Here is a 16,775-nt window from a genome sequence, read left to right as displayed (position 1 = left end):
TAGATCAAGCACTTGGGCCTTGGAAGAAGACCCTTGATGTCTAACACTAACCCTAACGTTTGGGCAAACTGTATAAGGGTCAGAAATCCTGATAACCCTGACTTAATCACGTGCCTAAAATAACAAAAGTCCAGCCAATCAAATAGTCGTAATAGCCCCACTTTACAACATCCCCTTCCTCTCTATTCTAGGCCTCTTGCTCCGAGTGTTGTATGTAGCCTTCTTCCCTCCCTCTGCCTCCTGTGGTCCCTCCTTGAACTTGACTTGAACTTGAATATATTTAACGTCTACGGGATGCATATGGAAGGACAAAACCTCTGTACTCCGCCGGGGCCTACCCCCCGTGCCGAAAGCCGGGGGCCTTTTAGACTAGTTGACACGCGGTCGTCGCAGACCAAAAACACCAGGAACCATACCCAACAAGGACGACTTCAGGCAACAGCAGGCGGAAAATCCTCCTAGCTGCTAAGCCGGACCCTAAAAAGTCATAGGAGGCGCTCAAAATCCAAGCAAACCTGCAATTGCTGACCGCCCAGGAGTCACTGGAAGATGACATCAGCCAGCGGCTCCTGTCCGGAATATGCCGTCGTATTACTGCGAAATAATTGGTAGGTAGACGTAAAATAATACAATACAATACAATACTCCCGCGTGCCAAGGAGATTACTCAGTAGGTAGACGTTAAAGAATACAATACAATACAATACTCAGGGCATTGGTGGCCAACCCTGGCTCGCGATGGTCCGTCGTATTACTGCGAAGTACTGGTAGGTAGACGTAAAATAATACAATAACAATACAATACTCCCCCGTGCCAAAAAAACCGACGTACCCCGCCAGGGACAGCAACAGCCGTTGGCTTCTTGGACAAGACTACTATATAGTCAGGATGCCACAAGCCAAGAACACTAGGTAACCAACCCTGGAACCCGACAGGTACGTCCTCGGGCCGCGCTAGATAGAGACCCTCCTGGCTATACCGCTGGACCCTAAAAGTCATAGGAGATGCTTGAAACCTATGCGCTCCTGTCACTGCTGACTGCCTGGGAGGTGCACCCGTCTGGTATATGCCATTGCACTGCTGCGGAATAATAGCAAGTTGACTTTAAATACAATATGGGATAATGCATAGGTGAGCAACAAGTTTGCTTGAAAGCGTACGCGCTTCTCTCGCCCAAAATCCGTCGTCAGCCCTACAGAGGGTCACTTGTGTCCGGTAGCTAATCCGGCGTGGTTTGATCTTAGTGATTCTAGTAGACGCTAGATAAATTCAAGTTCAGGTTTATTATGAGCCCGGCATCGCGTGGTAGATGTTTATTTTTTAAGCATGCTACAGGCCGGTTATAGTCCAGCCCCAACTCACTAAAAAGAATATCGCCAAAGAAAGCACAAATACTGAAAGCTAGAGCCACTCGCACTGAAGGAACATCAATTCACAGAACTCTAATGTTTGAAACTTTGCTGTTTATGACGATACTGAGAATGGAAGCTGAAGCCTTGGCGAGCAATGTGCTAGATAAGGACTGTGTGCAACTACAATCTTGTGTAACTGAAGGTATGTGCAATATCTCAAGTTAAATTCTCAGCATTTGTATGACAGTCGGAGCCTCCAAGACCTGGATGTCCTTAAACAAGCAGTCAAAAACTTCTATAGGGGCTGTATTAGTATGTCTGCTGCTTCGTGGTGATGAGACGCCGGAGTCATGTATCAGCATCTTGACCTCTAGCCTTGAATCCGGCTCGGCACGCTTAAACTATTCTAATGCTCCCCACGGGATTTTGGCTCTTCCCTTGGTGGTATTTTAGAAGATAGTTTAGTCTGATAACATGGATGATATTACGTCGAAATTTTGGCTACCTTAATTTCAGGTGAGGCTGAAAGCTTAAGGCTCCCATCATACGACACACATAAGGCTCCCCGCCAGCTTCTAGATAACAAGGTAAGTACAAGTAGTAGATGCAAGTCAGTTATAAAGTATATTTGTGTCGTGCCTATGCAGTCTCACTTACTAATCCAGATGCCCTAAGAATATGCAATAATCTCACCATGTCACAGTTCTCATGGCTAGTGAAGTTTAATCTAAAGATATCTACGATTCGATCTTCGTGCCAAGCAAAGCTTCACTTAAATGTCTTGTGCTATCCAACGGATTTGAATCCTATGACTAAGACACGGCCGGAAATACAGCCTATTCCAAACTTGGTGCCTGATACTGCTACTGATGAAGCCATGAGTCTCCATCCTGGTGGTAGCCAAAGCGCTCGTTGGCCATCCTTCATGATCCACGTATTATCATGACTGATGCCATAGCCATGAAGACTAGATTGAAGCAAATGAGCCTCATGTTTTGATGCCAATGAGACTGGCGCAGGCATAGTGATGTCAAAGGCTCCAGCCTCTGTAGATAAGAAGAGACTTTTCAATGGGTCAAACGAAAGACAGTGTATACTGCGGGCTACTCGAAGAGTCCCCAAGCACGCGCCAGACATCGCATTCCAGATCTTCACTGTCCTGTCGAAAGACCCTGATGCTAATTGCTGTCCATCAATTGAGAACGCCATTGATGTCACCCGTTCATCATGGCCCTTGATGGTTTGCAGACACGTGCCAGAGGTCACATCCCAGATCTTGATTGTCTTGTCGTTTGATCCCGATACTAGTCGCTGTCCGTCATCCGAGAATAGCACCGATGTTACCCAGTCGTTATGGCCCTCAAAGGTCTGCAGACAAGAGCCTGAAGTCGCATCCCATATCTTGACTGTATTGTCTGAAGACCCTGATGCCAGTCTCCCTCCATCATTTGAGAAAGCTACCGACTCTACGTAGCTACCGTGGGTTATGAGAGTCTGTAGACATGCGCCAGAAGTTGCATCCCAGATCTTGACTGTCTCATCCCAAGACGCTGATGCCAGTCGCATTCTGTCATTTGAGAATGCCACTAATACCACCGACTCGTCATGGCCCTCAAGGGTCTGCAAACACAAGCCACAAGTCGCATCCCAGATCTTGACTGTCTTATCTGAAGACCCCGATGCCAGTCGCTGTCCATCATGTGAGAGCGCTACTGATCTTACCCAGTCATTATGGCCCTCAAGGTTCTTCAGACACGAGCCCGAAGTTGCGTCCCAGATCTTGACTGTCTCATCGTTTGACCCTGATACTAGTCGCTGCCCATCATTTGAGAACACTACCGATGTCACGGAACTATCGTGGCCTTCAAGGGTTTGCAGACATGTGCCAGAAGTCTCATCCCAGATCTTGACTGTCTTGTCAATCGACCCTGATGCCAGTCGATGTCCATAATTTGAGAATACCACTGACTCTACAAAGCTATCATGGCCGGTAAGAGTCTGCAAACATGTACCAGAAACTGCATCCCAGATCTTGACTGTCTTGTCAAAAGACCCTGATGCCAATCGCTGCGCATCACTTGAGAATGCCACTGATGTCACCCATTCATCATGGCCCGCAAGAGCTTGCAGACACGAGCCAGAAGTCGCATCCCAGATCTTGACTGTCTTGTCAAAAGACCCTGACGCCATTCGCCGTCCATCACTCGAAAACACTACCGATGTCACCGATTCATCGTGGCCTTCAAGAGTCTGCAGACATGTGCCAGAAGCCGCATCCCAGATCTTGACTGTCTTGTCAATTGACCCTGATATCAATCGCTGCCCATCATTTGAAAACGCTACCGATTGGACATAACTATCATGGCTCGCGAGGGTCTGTAGACATGTGCCAGAAGTCGCATCCCAGATCCTGGCTGTCTTGTCGTTTGACCCTGATGCCAGTCGTTGTCCATCATTTGAAAATGCTACCGATGTCACCCATTCATCATGGCCTGCAAGGGTTTGCAGACACGAGCCAGAAGTCGCATCCCAGATCTTGACTGTCTTGTCTGAAGACCCTGATGCTAGCCGCTGCCCATCATTTGAGAGCGCCACTGATCTCACTATGTCGTTATGGCCCTCAAGGGTTTGCAGGCAAGCATTCCAATTTGCTTCAACCCTTGGCTTTACCTCAATCCAGTCTGGCTCTTCCCGACTAAATTTCTGTCTTATCAAGCTGTTGGTGGGACTGAATATGAGTGCTGATGCATAAACCTGCAGGGGAGCAATTTCAATAATCCCCCCATAAGAGAGGAGGAATCGGCGGGCATCTTTGACAATATTTCGAAGGCCTTGTGACGTTTGCTGTGCTGTGTTAGATTTCTTCTTGGCTGGCTGGGGTAAGTTCTCGCAATAAAGCTACTTACTAGATAACCTTCTAACTTCTCAATTGCCCTTATCCCAGCAGAAATGCTCTGTAGAAGGCTTAGAGCTTCTAGCCACTGTAGATACCTTTCCTCAAACAGATCCAAGACTCTATCCTCTTCACTGACAAGCACATTTGCTGGCGAGTCATAGAGGTGATCAATCCAGAAGATGCAAGCGTACTTAATAGCAGCCAATGGGTCAGGGTCAGGGACTAGAACCTGATCGATGCAGCATCCTGGGGCCTTTAAGCGGTAAATGTCACGCTGTAGTGTGTTGCGAAGGAGTTCTAATGACCGTATCAACACCATTTGATGTTGGTGAGGGACACCTAAGGGCAGTATCTTACCCAATGCTTTATTCAACAAGTAGTCCTTTGCTGACTGGTGCACAAAAGAAATGCGGTTGTTGTGGAGGGTCAGGAAAGAGCCACATGATCGGACGACCTCTCCTACATCCTGATTGTCAAAGCCCTCAAGTGGCTCGACAAGGGCGTGCAGCTCCTCTAAGGTGACGGTTCGGTATACAACCAAGGCTTTAGCCAAGATTTCCATACATAGCCCTGCGTCTTGTGACTTAGAGATTTGTTCCAGCATTCGTCCATATAAAGAATTAAGCCCAGGTGGAAATGACTTCAGTCTGTCAAGGGTGTGTCGTTTTCGGGTATCTGCATTGGAAAGCTCTTGGCAAACTAAGGCCACCCATAGAAAAGTGCCTTGGGCGTTCACCCTCAAATGTTCCAAGACGGCGGTCCTCATGTCGTCATTGTATTTCTTCCTCTGTGCTAGCTGACACACCCTGGAAGTGATATAGGACTCGACTGCCATGGAGACTGAAGCTTGGTTTACTTCTAGGTGAATCTTGAACTTTTGCCTTGAATCATTCAAACTCTCCTCAATATCCGGCAAATTGCGGCTTGACACAATCCATTTGGCAAGTGAGGGCTTAGCGATGAATTCAAGTAGGCGCTGCCGTTCTACGCTACACTCATCCAAAGCATCGACAATAAGGATAGCATTCTGCAAGGTTGGGTCATTCAGCATAGAAGTTGCTATCTCGCAAAGGTCATGCCAAGTAGTCCTGTTGTTGAAGAGTTTCTTGCCCATGTAATCGTACTTCTTTCGCACATGCGTGATGAGCTGTGGGTTACGACGTGCAAGATCATAAATAAGGCCTCGTAGAACAGATGTGGCCTTGTTTAGTTGGCCATCACTTGTGGCTTGGCAAAAGAAGTAGGAGAGCACTACCGATGATTCCTGCTCCAACTCATTAATGATACCACAAAGGAGCATTGTCTTGCCTTTGCCAGGGCCTCCATTGATCCAAAGGATTCGCGATTCCTTTTCGCTTTGAAAGCGCCGGAACTCTACGTGCTCGAGAATCCATCTATAGGAGTCTTTCAGCAAGCCGCCTTTTTTCTCTTCGATTTCCTTTTTGTCTGTCCGGGGATCAGTTACATAGAGGTCTGAAAGACATTGCCTGTCTTTGTCGTCTTCGTGCCTGCTAGCCTGTTGGCTTTTTTGGTCTTGTGCCGCTGCAGTGATGTTTCGTAGGTATTCTGCCTGAGCCTGTGTTGCTTTATCGATGCTTCGTAGACATTCTGCTTGGTATGCTGTTGCCGCATCGATATTTTGAAGGCTTAGTTGCAAAGCGTCTGCTGTGCTGTTGAGCTTCTGTAACTCCATCTTGCTCTCTTGGCTGTTGTATTGCTCAATGTGGAATTGAACAGCTTCTTCAGCTTCCTTGATGCCAAGTAGCTGGCCTGCCCAGTCGTCGATTCGAAAAACATCCCTGAAAGCGGTGGCAGCCTGGCTGCGATGGTAAACGCAGATGCTCCTCATTTGATACAAGAGTAGCTTTTGGAAGAGCCGGATGATGTCCATCTCTAATTTGTCTCGCAGTGTAGCTGTAGCCGCTTCGCCATTGTTCCTGTCAAGCAATAAGCTTGCTAGTTCCCAGTACCACTCCATTCTGCACAAGACGTACTGTATACCCTTGTGATTTTCGAGTGCTTCAGTGATAGGGTTCGAAAGAACCTATTCCAACGTTAGCTAAGAACATCATGCCAGGAGACTCCTTCCACCACCCCACCGCCCATTCTCAACTACATACCCCTATTCCGAGGCAGAAAATAGCCCACACGGCAGCAGCTTCTGGGGCAACACGTATAGCTCCATCTATGATCCCCCTGACAGCATTCACTGCCTGCAAGCCACTGCTGAATTCTTGCTTGAGGGATGCTTCCTTCTTTGTCTGGTCAATTCCGTTTTGAATAAACTTTTGCATTTCGTGGGATGTGAACCTCCGATTTGTGGGTTCATTATCTTCAATTTGATCAGTGGACGTGGCGCTTGTTCCGCTGCAATGAATTTCAGCAAAGGCAACCTCTTCAAACGCCTTCACCAGCTTTGGCTCCTCAGCTCTCGAATAATCGTATGCTAAATTCCAAATCTTCTCTTGTAGGCTGGACTTTGTTGAAGGTGGAGAGGGCAGCGACGGCTGTTGAGCCGGAGCAGCCACCGACTGCGCTGGCACAGATGAGTCGGGTATAGGTGATGTATCTGGGCTAGCCTTTCGAACAGTCGCCCTGAAAATCTTCCGAACTTTGGATTTAGCTCTATAGAAGTAGTGTGCCATCTTTGGCGAAGTGTAATAGCAGGGATAGAGTGACGAGTCTGGATAGCGAGCTGGCTGGAAGAATGATTGCACTATGCGTACTGTAGAACAAAATTCATTTTTCTCCAGCTTGGGGAAGAACTAGAATTCTTCCTAAGTGAGCGCCTGACTGTTGGACCAATCGCATTATGCTGCTGCAGTTTGGACACCGAATACGCATGCATGCATGCATGCATGCTAGGATCTAACCTCCCGACTGGGGGGGGGGGGGGGGGGCAGAAGAGTAGGAGTTGAACTTTTGAAAACACCTAAACCATCTGAAGAACTGTCTTTATTGGTTGATTACCTCTCGTTTGCGTTTGCGCCCGTCAGTAATAATCCACCGCTTTTAGAAAGCAAGATATCCAGTATCCAGAGCAGATCTGTCACAGGCAAGCTTAACTTTCACAAAAGAAGGGCAAAGAAATAAACAGCATTACTGGTTATACAATTTATTTCCCAGCGATTTCATTGGTTTCACATTTAGCTGCGTTCGGCCTTGGATTGGATGTGGCCTAATATGATGCGTATCATTCTTATTACATCATCACCCTTCTAGTTCGGTTAGTATGCTGTGGTGTGATGCTTGATGCTTATTCTCATGGCATCGAGGTTTCGAAGAACTCACAAACACAATGCTAGTCTATGATTGCATGAAAATAATTTGCAATAAGAGAGGAGCATAGAGAGACTACATCCAACTTGCTGAAGAGCCTAGAACGCAAAACACGCTTTGAAGCTCATACTCTAGATAAATGAATCCAAGACGTGGTGTTCGCAACAAGAAGGAGACCAGACGGCGATATAAACTGTCAAGGGCATGCCCCTCGTGACAGTAGAGGGCTATCGAGCTCAACGCATCGACACGAGTTTCCAGTGCAAGACAGATGCTAGCAAAAAGTAACACAAAACATCGAGCAGTCTGGCAAAGCTGGCCCAGCCCTCAAAGGTAGCCACGGATAGCCAATCTAGCGCAAAGAAAACACCCTCGCCTGTTGAGGTGTATGTCTCTTGCTTGTTGGCACTTTGCTTTCAGTTTGCTTTTCTCTTTTTTTCCAAAATGACTGTAGAGTGGAGGTGGGATCATCCAGACCGCTCCTGTCTAAATGTGCTGTCGTATTGCTTTCGGAAAGCCAGTAGGTAAACGTTGAATACAGTAAGCAGCCGAGCAAAGGGCTATCTCTGAAGTCTAGTGCCTCCCCTCCTTCCGAAGATCCCAGAGGAAGATACCAGTGGTACTGATAAGTGGCTCTATTCTTCTCTTGTCCTTAGGCTTCATCATTGATTCTGGCAATGATTTGCGGAGCCTTGACGCCTTGTTTTCGTGGCTTTTTGGTCTTCACATGGCATTCGTGGCCACACATGAAGTACCTACATAGCATTGTTGATTGTATGGAAAGAGGTAAAGGAGATTGAAAGAGAATAGGGCAAGACAGCGACAAAATTCTTAGTATATTTCCCGGTGGAACCATGAGCTAGTCTTGTAAAGAGCATACTTTGCAGTAGCTAACCTAGTGTCGTTAGCCTGGTAATTATGGTGAACGGAAAAAAGGTCTAAATGCATACATAGATTCATTACGTGTAACCACGTAGCTAGAGCGTCTGTGATTAAACCTCTGTGTAACGGGTTTCAACAGATTTTCCCCTATACACAAGTTTTTAGTTTATACTACGTAATAGAAAGTAGGGGCCCAAGTGATCTTCATCAAATGTATGTAGCCGTAGAATGCCACAGTCCAAGCCCCCACACTTCCTTCCTCATGGCCCTCCCAACATGCAAACTTTTACTACCCCTCCTTTTCTAATTTACGTAGCTGCTTAATTTGTGTTTGCTGCATCAAGGTTGGCCAAAAATACATGTGGCCTCAGTACCTCCACTTGATTTAGTGCATTCTGGACGACCTGGCAGTCAGTAATGTCCACGTAAAACATGAACACAAATACAAAAGTAATATCCTACAAGACTGTTCACACTTTTGTATTGCTACATCCAAATGTTGTGGGTTATTTACCGATCTCTCAATTCTATACTTGAAACCTCAGAATATGCACATGTACTACCTACGAAGCAGAAAGCTTGTTTTCTTTCTACCGAGCTCTAAATTACTGGTGACCCTCTCTTTGTAACCCTTAGTACCCCCCCCAACAAACTTGCCTCAATCTCTATTATTGACAGTTTGGAAATTATCAAAAGTCTTCATGACTTATACCGTGCTACTTCCTAGGGGCTTGCCTGAAACTTTCTCTCAGCCGGAGGGAAAGCGTGAGCACCCTTCCTCCGACATTGTATGTACTATTTAGCGTCTACCTACCAGTTTTCCCTCCTCCGACATTGAGCTGCTATTTGCAACACTACAAGACTAAGCCTATCATAGACGGCGACAGCCACCCCAAGGTTACACAAAAATATCAGGTGCCAACCAACTTGCAAATGATCAGCTCCATAGGCAAAAATGTATACATACAACACCGAGGATTCGCATGTGGTCACCCACCATACTACTAGTTCGGCGCTCTGTGGCTTGACTAAGGGGGAGCAGACGGGACCCCGTATTTTCCACAGGCTATGGTCGTATGTTGTCATTTTTCGGCTTATTGGCCATTTTAGCACATCCAATTTCTATCCTCAATTTCAGTAGGACAAGGGACTAACCCTAAGCAACCCTGGAAAATCTTGACAACAAACAAACAAAACAACAAACTCACGACACCGACCGAAGACCCCAGAGGCAGAGGACCATCATGTCCAGCCTGCTGAGGAGCTTCGAGGCCCAAGAACGTGCCTTCAAGGAGCGCAGGGATGAAGCCAAGAGGCTCATCATCCCCCTGATGGAAGTGATCGAGACGCACTGCGCTCGAGAAGCCACCCAGACCGCCAGAGCCGTGAAAGCGGAATTCCTCGAGACGGCGGTGCGGATGTTGGAAAACATCCTCATGGGAAAGATCAGCAACACGCTGAAGAGGGATAAGAAAGGCCAGGGACAACCCAAGGAGGCCAACATGACCCCCAAGGACGCGAATGTGGCCCTCTCCTTCGCAGAGGTGGCCAAGATAGCCGCGCAAGCAACGGCAAGCAAACAGAGCCCTGCCCCAGAACCCAAGTCCCACGACACCGCCAAACAGGGCGGAGAGTGGCAGACTGTCACGCGCCGCAAAGCGGATAAGACCGCGCACCCGGCACCCCGCCAGGACGACAGAATCCTGGTCCGAATCAGCGCAAGCAACAAGCTGCGCGATTGCGAGAGCTTCCTAATGACAGAGAAGCTTAAAAAGCTGGACGCAGGGCTTGGGAAAGCTCTGAAGAACGTTCAAAAGACGAAGAGCGGCTTCGCGCTCATAGCAAACAAGGACGGTCGCACCACTCTCTTGGAGAAAAGCGACAAAATCAAGAAATACCTCGGACCAGGCACCGAGGTAGCACAGGCGCTGAACACAGACGCCTACCTCATTGGCCCGGTCGTGCGCCACCTCAACGGAGGTGGCAAGGCGGTAGAGGTCACTGAGGAGATGATCAGGGTCTGCTTCGCGGAGGCCACCCGGATAGCCCCGGTCTACATGACCGAAAAAACCCGCGGCAATGAGAAGACGTTCATTGCCAAGATCCCAGCCAACGGGGCGAAGGTCCCCAGGCAACTTAGGATGGGATCGAGACTTGTCCCGGTCCGCCTGCTGGCAGAAAAACCGAAGGCGACCCCCCAGTGCACCCGCTGCTTCGGGTGGCACGACGCAAAGAAGTGCTCCAGGGCACAGCTTTGCAGACACTGCGGCTCCAGCGAGCACGAGAGCAGCAAGCACCCAGCGTGCTGCGAGGTGGAGCACCAATGTGTCTCCGCCTGCTTCATCTGCCGCGGCCCACACCCGGCAGACTCCAAGGAGTGCCCCCTTCGCAAGAAGGGAACCACCCCAGAGGAGAGACGGGTCATCAGGAAGGAGCAGCAAAAGCTCACTTCCGAAAAACGGAAGGCTTGCCCAAAGGCGAGCAAAAAGACCCCAGCACAGGCCGCAGAACAGGCGGACTCCATGGAGGCCCAAGAAGAAGGGCCGGAAACCCCGGAAGGGAACCCTCAGACGGAGGACCGGCCGGTGGAGGCGGAGGAAGCCCCGGCCCCAAGGGGCAACGAGGCCTCTGAGCCACCCATGCCGGAGCCCACCCCCAGTGCCCCTGGAGCCCAAGGCTTGAGGAAATCCGCGCGCACGAAGGCGCGTCAGGGAGAGCAGCCCCAAACCCAGTCCGTATGAGAGCGGACATAAGGGGGCGCAAGAGAAGGTGCGTGATTTGGCAATTCAATGCTGGCAAAGGGCAGCCGAATCACCTGGCTCTGATGGAAGAGGCAGAGAGGAAAGGGGTGGATGTCGTATGCATTCAAGAACCGTATATAGGCAAACCCCTAGAAGAAATGAGGACAGTCACACACCCGGCATACAAACTCATGACTCCACTAACGCAGTGGGACACGAGGCCGAGGGTGATGACATATGTCAGAAACACAATAATGGCGACACTCGTACCCGTCTGTGACGGCGAACACGCAGATGTAGTCATAGTGGAACTGACAGGACAAGGCCTACACATTGCTAATGTGTACAACGCCAACCCGCAAGACACCTCCCGAGGAGTAGCACTGGTGCGGGCGCAGAAAACAGTGAAGGACAAGAAAATGATCCTCTGCGGTGACCTCAACCTGCACTCACACATGTGGGACAGCAGGAAAAGCGAATCGAGAGACTGCTCCTTGATCCTAGACTGGCTAAGCGAAGACGACGTCACTCTGCTCAACGAGCCAGATGACAACACCTGCTTCCACAGCAAGGAGTCCCCATCGGTGATTGACTTGGCTTTCGCGTCGAGCACTCTGCTGGGCCAGACCGGATGCACGACCAAGGTCATGAAGGAGCTCAACTGCGGCAGCGACCATTTCCCCCTCAGCACCACCATCGAAGGCATACAGATCGACGATGTAGTCAGAGCGACCCGGCACAACATGAACAGGCTCGACACAGAGAAGTTCACGAGGGCCTGCGCAAGAGAGTCTACCTCTCTAAACGCAAGGGAAGCCCTGAGGGCAGAGGACGCAGAAGAGCTCGCAGCCGGGCTGATCAAAGCGATGACCAAAGCACTCGACGAAGCGGCACCCAAGGCCCTGGGCAGAGGCACAGGCAAGAGGTGGTGGAACCCGCAATGCACGGGGGCGGTCAGAGAGATGAGGTCAGCATGGCGACAAACTGAGGCGGACAACTTCCCTGACGCGAGCTACGATGCGTACAAGGAGAAAAGAAGAGCGTTCCAAGCTGAGATCCGAACGGCGAAACGGGAGCTATGGAGACAGACCATTGAGAACATGACGGATGCCACCGATGTGTTCAGGATGGTCAACCGACTGGGGAAAACAAACCCGGCCGGAGGACTCCCCCCGCTGACCCAGGGCGGCACTACGAGAAGGACACCGCAGGAGAAGGCCGAAGCCCTTCTGGATACCCACACCCAGCCGGCGGAAGACCGCTCGAGGACGGAGGAAGAAGCCAACCCAAGGGCAAGACTCTGGGGAAAGCTAACGCCGACAGAAGTCAGAGACGCGGTCTTCCACGCCGGGAACACGGCGCCGGGAGAGGACGGCATCCCAAACACAGCTTGGAAGCTGGCCTGGCCGATCTTTGGACAGTGCGTGGTCAAGCTTTTCAACTGCTGCCTGGAAACCGGATGCCATCCGAGAGTATTCAAGGCTGCGACGATGGTGGCGATCCCGAAACCATATCGAGACAGGAGACTCCCAAGGAGCTACCGGCTGATCTCGCTACTGTCAACCCTCGGGAAAAGCCTCGAGAGAGTGATAGCGCGAAAGCTGTCGACACAGGCGATCGAACTACGGATCATCCCGCCACACTACGCGTCAGCGGTACCCAGGAGGGCGGCCACAGACCTGACCTGGAAACTGGCGGATGTCATCGTAGGGGAATCAAAGCTCAAGAAGATCACATCGCTGGTCACCTTTGATATCAAAGGCGCCTTTGACGCGGTCAAGAAAGAGAGGCTGATAGCCAGGCTGAGAAGCCAGCTATGGCCAGAATCCCTGTGCAGGTGGGTGGCGTCTTTCCTGACGGACAGGCAAGTGAGCCTTTCTGTGGAAGGAGGACTCCCAGTGGAGAGGAAAGTCGGGGGTAGCCTACCACAGGGCTCACCGGCCTCACCGATCCTCTACATGCTCTTCATGGCAGACCTCTTCAAGAAGATGCAGAGTCTTGGATACGCAGACGACGGCTTGATCTACGTATCATCACGGTCAGTTAAGGCCAACCTCCTGTCGATAGGAGAATGGCTGAGAATGGCAACGAGATGGTGCAGCGAGAACGAGCTGGAGATCGACTGGAGCAAGACGGGATTCATGCACCTGTACAAAGGACGCAAAGCCGCAGGCATGAACGAGAAACTCCAGATGCCAGATGGAACGTGGCTGGCCCCGATGGACGAAATGAAGTGGTTGGGGGTCTGGTGGGATCCTAGCCTGAGTTTCAATAAGCACTGCAAAGAAACGATGGCGAAAGCCCGAAGGACCATCAACGTGCTTCGACGCCTCAGCAGAGTCTACTTCGGAATTCCACCAAAGTCCGCTTTGCAGGTCATAAGGGCCTGTGTGGTGCCTCAGCTGACGTACGCGGCCACCACATGGTACCCTATGGCAAGCAAGACAGCCCTGGACAAGCTGGAGGTTGTGCTAAGAGACGGAATCCGGGCAGCCTTGCCGGTCTACAAGACTACGAACAAGCCGAGTCTATACAGGTTCGCGGCTTTCCCAAGCCTCAGGTTAATCTGTCAAGAAATGATACGGGCGGGTGGGATACGCGCATACACATGCAACACAGACCATCCCCTGCACATAACAACGATAGACGGCACCATAGACAAGGCAAAGGCAATGCTCCCGTTCCCGATCAGAGATACCGACAAACTCCTGCCAGAGGGGGAGGGCCCGCCCGACCCACTAGCAGAGAAACTGAGCAAGGAAGAAGCGGCCAAGGCCCATCTTAAGCTGCTCGAGAAGGAATCTCAGGACACAATCTGGGTCTACTCAGACGGCTCGCGTGACAGCGACGGGAACACTGGTGCTGGCTGGGCCGTTTACCACGGAGGCAAGACCCTGGCTCAAGGCTCCGGGGCATGCGGGAAATACAGGGAAGTGGCGGACGCGGAAGCGATCGCAGCCCTCAGAGCAGTCAGGATCGCAGCAGAAGTTGCTCCACCACAAGCAGAGGGTCTGAATCTGTGCGTGGACAACCTAGGAGTAGCGAAGCGCATCAGCAAGCGAATGAGGAAGCCAGGCACTTCCCAACTCGAGGTCGACGAGATCCGGCGCATCCTTGCAAAGTGGGAAGGCGGAACGGAATGCCTCTCGCTGGACAAGCCGGTAGGCAGGGTACACTGGGTCCCAGGGCACTGCGAAGTCCCAGGGAACGAAGCAGTGGACCAGCTGGCCAAAGCGGGATGCAAGAGTTCGGATCTGCTGGTTCCAGAGAGGACGATGTCTCTGGCGGCGGCGAGACGCTGGAAGAACGATGCATTCAGGGCCGACTTCAAGGACTGGATGATAGACAACTGCCCAAACACCGACCACCTTGGAGGGGCGCTGGGAATCCCAAAGCCATATAAGCTGGACTGGATGAGAGGGCTGAACCGAGGCACCGTCGCGAGAATCTTGGCGGCGCGCTCCAAACACGGCGACTTTGAGGAGTACCATACCAGGTTCAACCACCAGGACGCCGAGACAAAGTGCCAAGTGCCAAACTGCGGCAAACCGAAGGATTTCAGTCACCCATGGGAGTGCATAGGCAACGCCACGAGACTGGCGGGGAGGTTCGTAAAGAAACTCCTCAGAGAGGATAGGTCCTGTAAGTACCTAGCGGAAAAACTAGACCCTAAATGGAGGGCGTGTCGAGTAGACACATGACAGGGGACGGGCTAGCACGGAGGGAGGAGGGGCGTTTAGACGGGGTTTTCATTTTGTTTTCTGTTTTATGTTTTCTGCTTCCTGTTCTTTTTTTTTTTTTTTTTTTTTTTTTTTTTCTTTTTCTTTTCCTTTTTTTGTTTCTGACGACTACAGACGGAAGACGAGTAACAAGCTTGCTTGGGAGCATACGAGCTTCTCTCGTCCAAAACCCGTGGTCAGCCCTGCAGAAGGGTTAATTCTGTCCGGTAACCAATCCGGCGTCGTTTGATCTTAGTGATTCCAGTAGACGTTAAATAAATTCAAATTCAAATCCTCAATTTCAGTCGTGAAATCACCCGTCGTATTGCTGCGAAATAACAGTAGGTAGACGTAAAGTAATACATTAACAATACTAACTGAATTACAGTCAGTCGTGCGCAAGGCCAATTCTGACCAGTCCGGTGACGTTTGATCTTGGTCATTCCCGTTTATGTTGGATAAAATCAAGCTCAAGCCCTGTCGCTTGTTCAAATGTCCAGGACCATATCGAATTCCCTTCTATAGCTAGTCGAAAAATCACGAGTGTTGCTGCAAGATGAAAGCAGGTAAACTTTGAAGAATACAATACAGTTCTGTAGAGAAACTCCTTCTCTTGTCGAAATCTTGTTGTTAGCCATGTAGAAGGTTTGTTAGTCGCCGTTACTTGATGTCCACGATTCTCCTAAACATTGGAGATATTCATGTTCAAAGCATAGCGATATATTTTAAATGGGAAATAAGACTCTAAAGTCAAAGGAAATCAGCAACATAGTCTGTTTGACTTCGATAGGCTAAATAACAAGCCTTCAGCCCCAACACCCAACAGTCCAACCTGATGTAATGGACCGCACACGGGAGGAAATGCACTTTTGGACGTTTTGACGCTGCAGATGGAGAGATAAGACGCGATAATTTCCCGCATATTCAATAGCCTGGCTAGCACAGAGCCAATGTTGGCGGTTCAACTTGGTCTAGTCTTCTGTATACTAGAGCAAAAAAGCTGCCCGAGTGCCAAAGCCACAAAGACTTCCAAACAAAGGCGTCGGCAGGAGGCAGCACAGCTGGAGCCAAAAAGAAATAAGACAACAGATGTACAACACTGGGTATTCGCACGTGGTCACCCACCGTACTACTGATCCAGCGCTCAATGGCTTGACTAAGGGGGAGCAGACGGGACCCCGTATTTTCCATAGGCTATGGTCGTACATGCTAATTTGGGGTTTTTTGGTCTATATAAACCAAATAAAACCAAAAAATATCACCAAATACCTACGAGAACTATGCCAAAGCTTCTTATAGCAGACAGTAGTCGCAGCTACTTGGCGGGGAACCTTGACTCTAAGTGGAGGGTATGCCGCATTAACATTTAAAGGAGAATGGCATATCATCGCTGTGAGTGTGCCTTCCCGGAAGTGGGAGCGCCGGGCTACAACTTCATGATTCTTTCGTACTACAGCCACGATAGAGCGGAAATGAACAACAAGCTGACTCAGGAGCAATTGCGCTTCGCTCGTCAAAACTCTATAATATCTTGCAAAGAGCTAACTCTATCCGGTAGCCAAACTGGCGTCCTTGGATCTCTGTGATTCCCATAGACGTAAATATACTCAAGTCACGTCAAGTCTCGTCAAATTCTCTCAAGCTCTTGTAGACGTTAAATGTGTTCAAGTCTAGGTTCAAAAATACTTCGCGCTAAACCGCTGTACTCCACTAGAGCCCCCTATGCCAAAAGCCGGTGGTTTCTTAGATTAGTATACACGTAGTCATCGGAGGCCCGAAGCGCCAGATAATCAATCCTAGAAGTCCGCGGGCACTCTAAACACAGAGCCCGCTTGGCTCATGCCTCAGAACCTAAAAAGTCACGAAAGGCGTCCAAAGCCTAAAGAGCACACCTACAACTGCTAA

General features: G+C 50.0%; 3 protein-coding genes across 3 annotated transcripts; 2 read left to right on the top strand and 1 right to left on the bottom strand.

The window, feature by feature from the left end:
- Nucleotides 1–2,139: 2,139 nt before the first annotated feature.
- HOO65_070492 (Vegetative incompatibility protein HET-E-1) lies at nucleotides 2,140–6,894 on the bottom strand (the record flags this gene model as incomplete). The annotated part of the gene is made up of 5 exons (XM_071004790.1): nucleotides 2,140–4,197; nucleotides 4,260–4,546; nucleotides 4,607–6,186; nucleotides 6,244–6,293; nucleotides 6,370–6,894. The coding sequence occupies 5 exons, from the start codon at nucleotides 6,892–6,894 to the stop codon at nucleotides 2,140–2,142; spliced, it is 4,500 nt and encodes a 1,499-aa protein (XP_070857210.1).
- Nucleotides 6,895–9,654: 2,760 nt separating this feature from the next.
- Nucleotides 9,655–11,151, top strand: HOO65_070491 (Endonuclease/Exonuclease/phosphatase family protein; the record flags this gene model as incomplete). The annotated part of the gene is made up of 1 exon (XM_071001345.1): nucleotides 9,655–11,151. One exon carries the CDS (start codon nucleotides 9,655–9,657, stop codon nucleotides 11,149–11,151), a length of 1,497 nt encoding a protein of 498 aa, XP_070857209.1.
- Nucleotides 11,152–11,405: 254 nt separating this feature from the next.
- HOO65_070490 (putative double-stranded RNA/RNA-DNA hybrid binding protein) lies at nucleotides 11,406–15,303 on the top strand (the record flags this gene model as incomplete). Its single annotated transcript, XM_071004815.1, has 2 exons — nucleotides 11,406–14,793; nucleotides 15,263–15,303. The coding sequence occupies 2 exons, from the start codon at nucleotides 11,406–11,408 to the stop codon at nucleotides 15,301–15,303; spliced, it is 3,429 nt and encodes a 1,142-aa protein (XP_070857208.1).
- Nucleotides 15,304–16,775: the final 1,472 nt, after the last annotated feature.

This window comes from Ceratocystis lukuohia, assembly GCF_044167205.1.
Source record: "Ceratocystis lukuohia strain C4212 chromosome Unknown Supercontig7_pilon, whole genome shotgun sequence".
NCBI lineage: Eukaryota > Fungi > Ascomycota > Sordariomycetes > Microascales > Ceratocystidaceae > Ceratocystis > Ceratocystis lukuohia.
The sequence above is the reverse complement of the archived record's forward strand: the minus strand, read 5'-3'. Positions and strand labels throughout refer to the sequence as shown.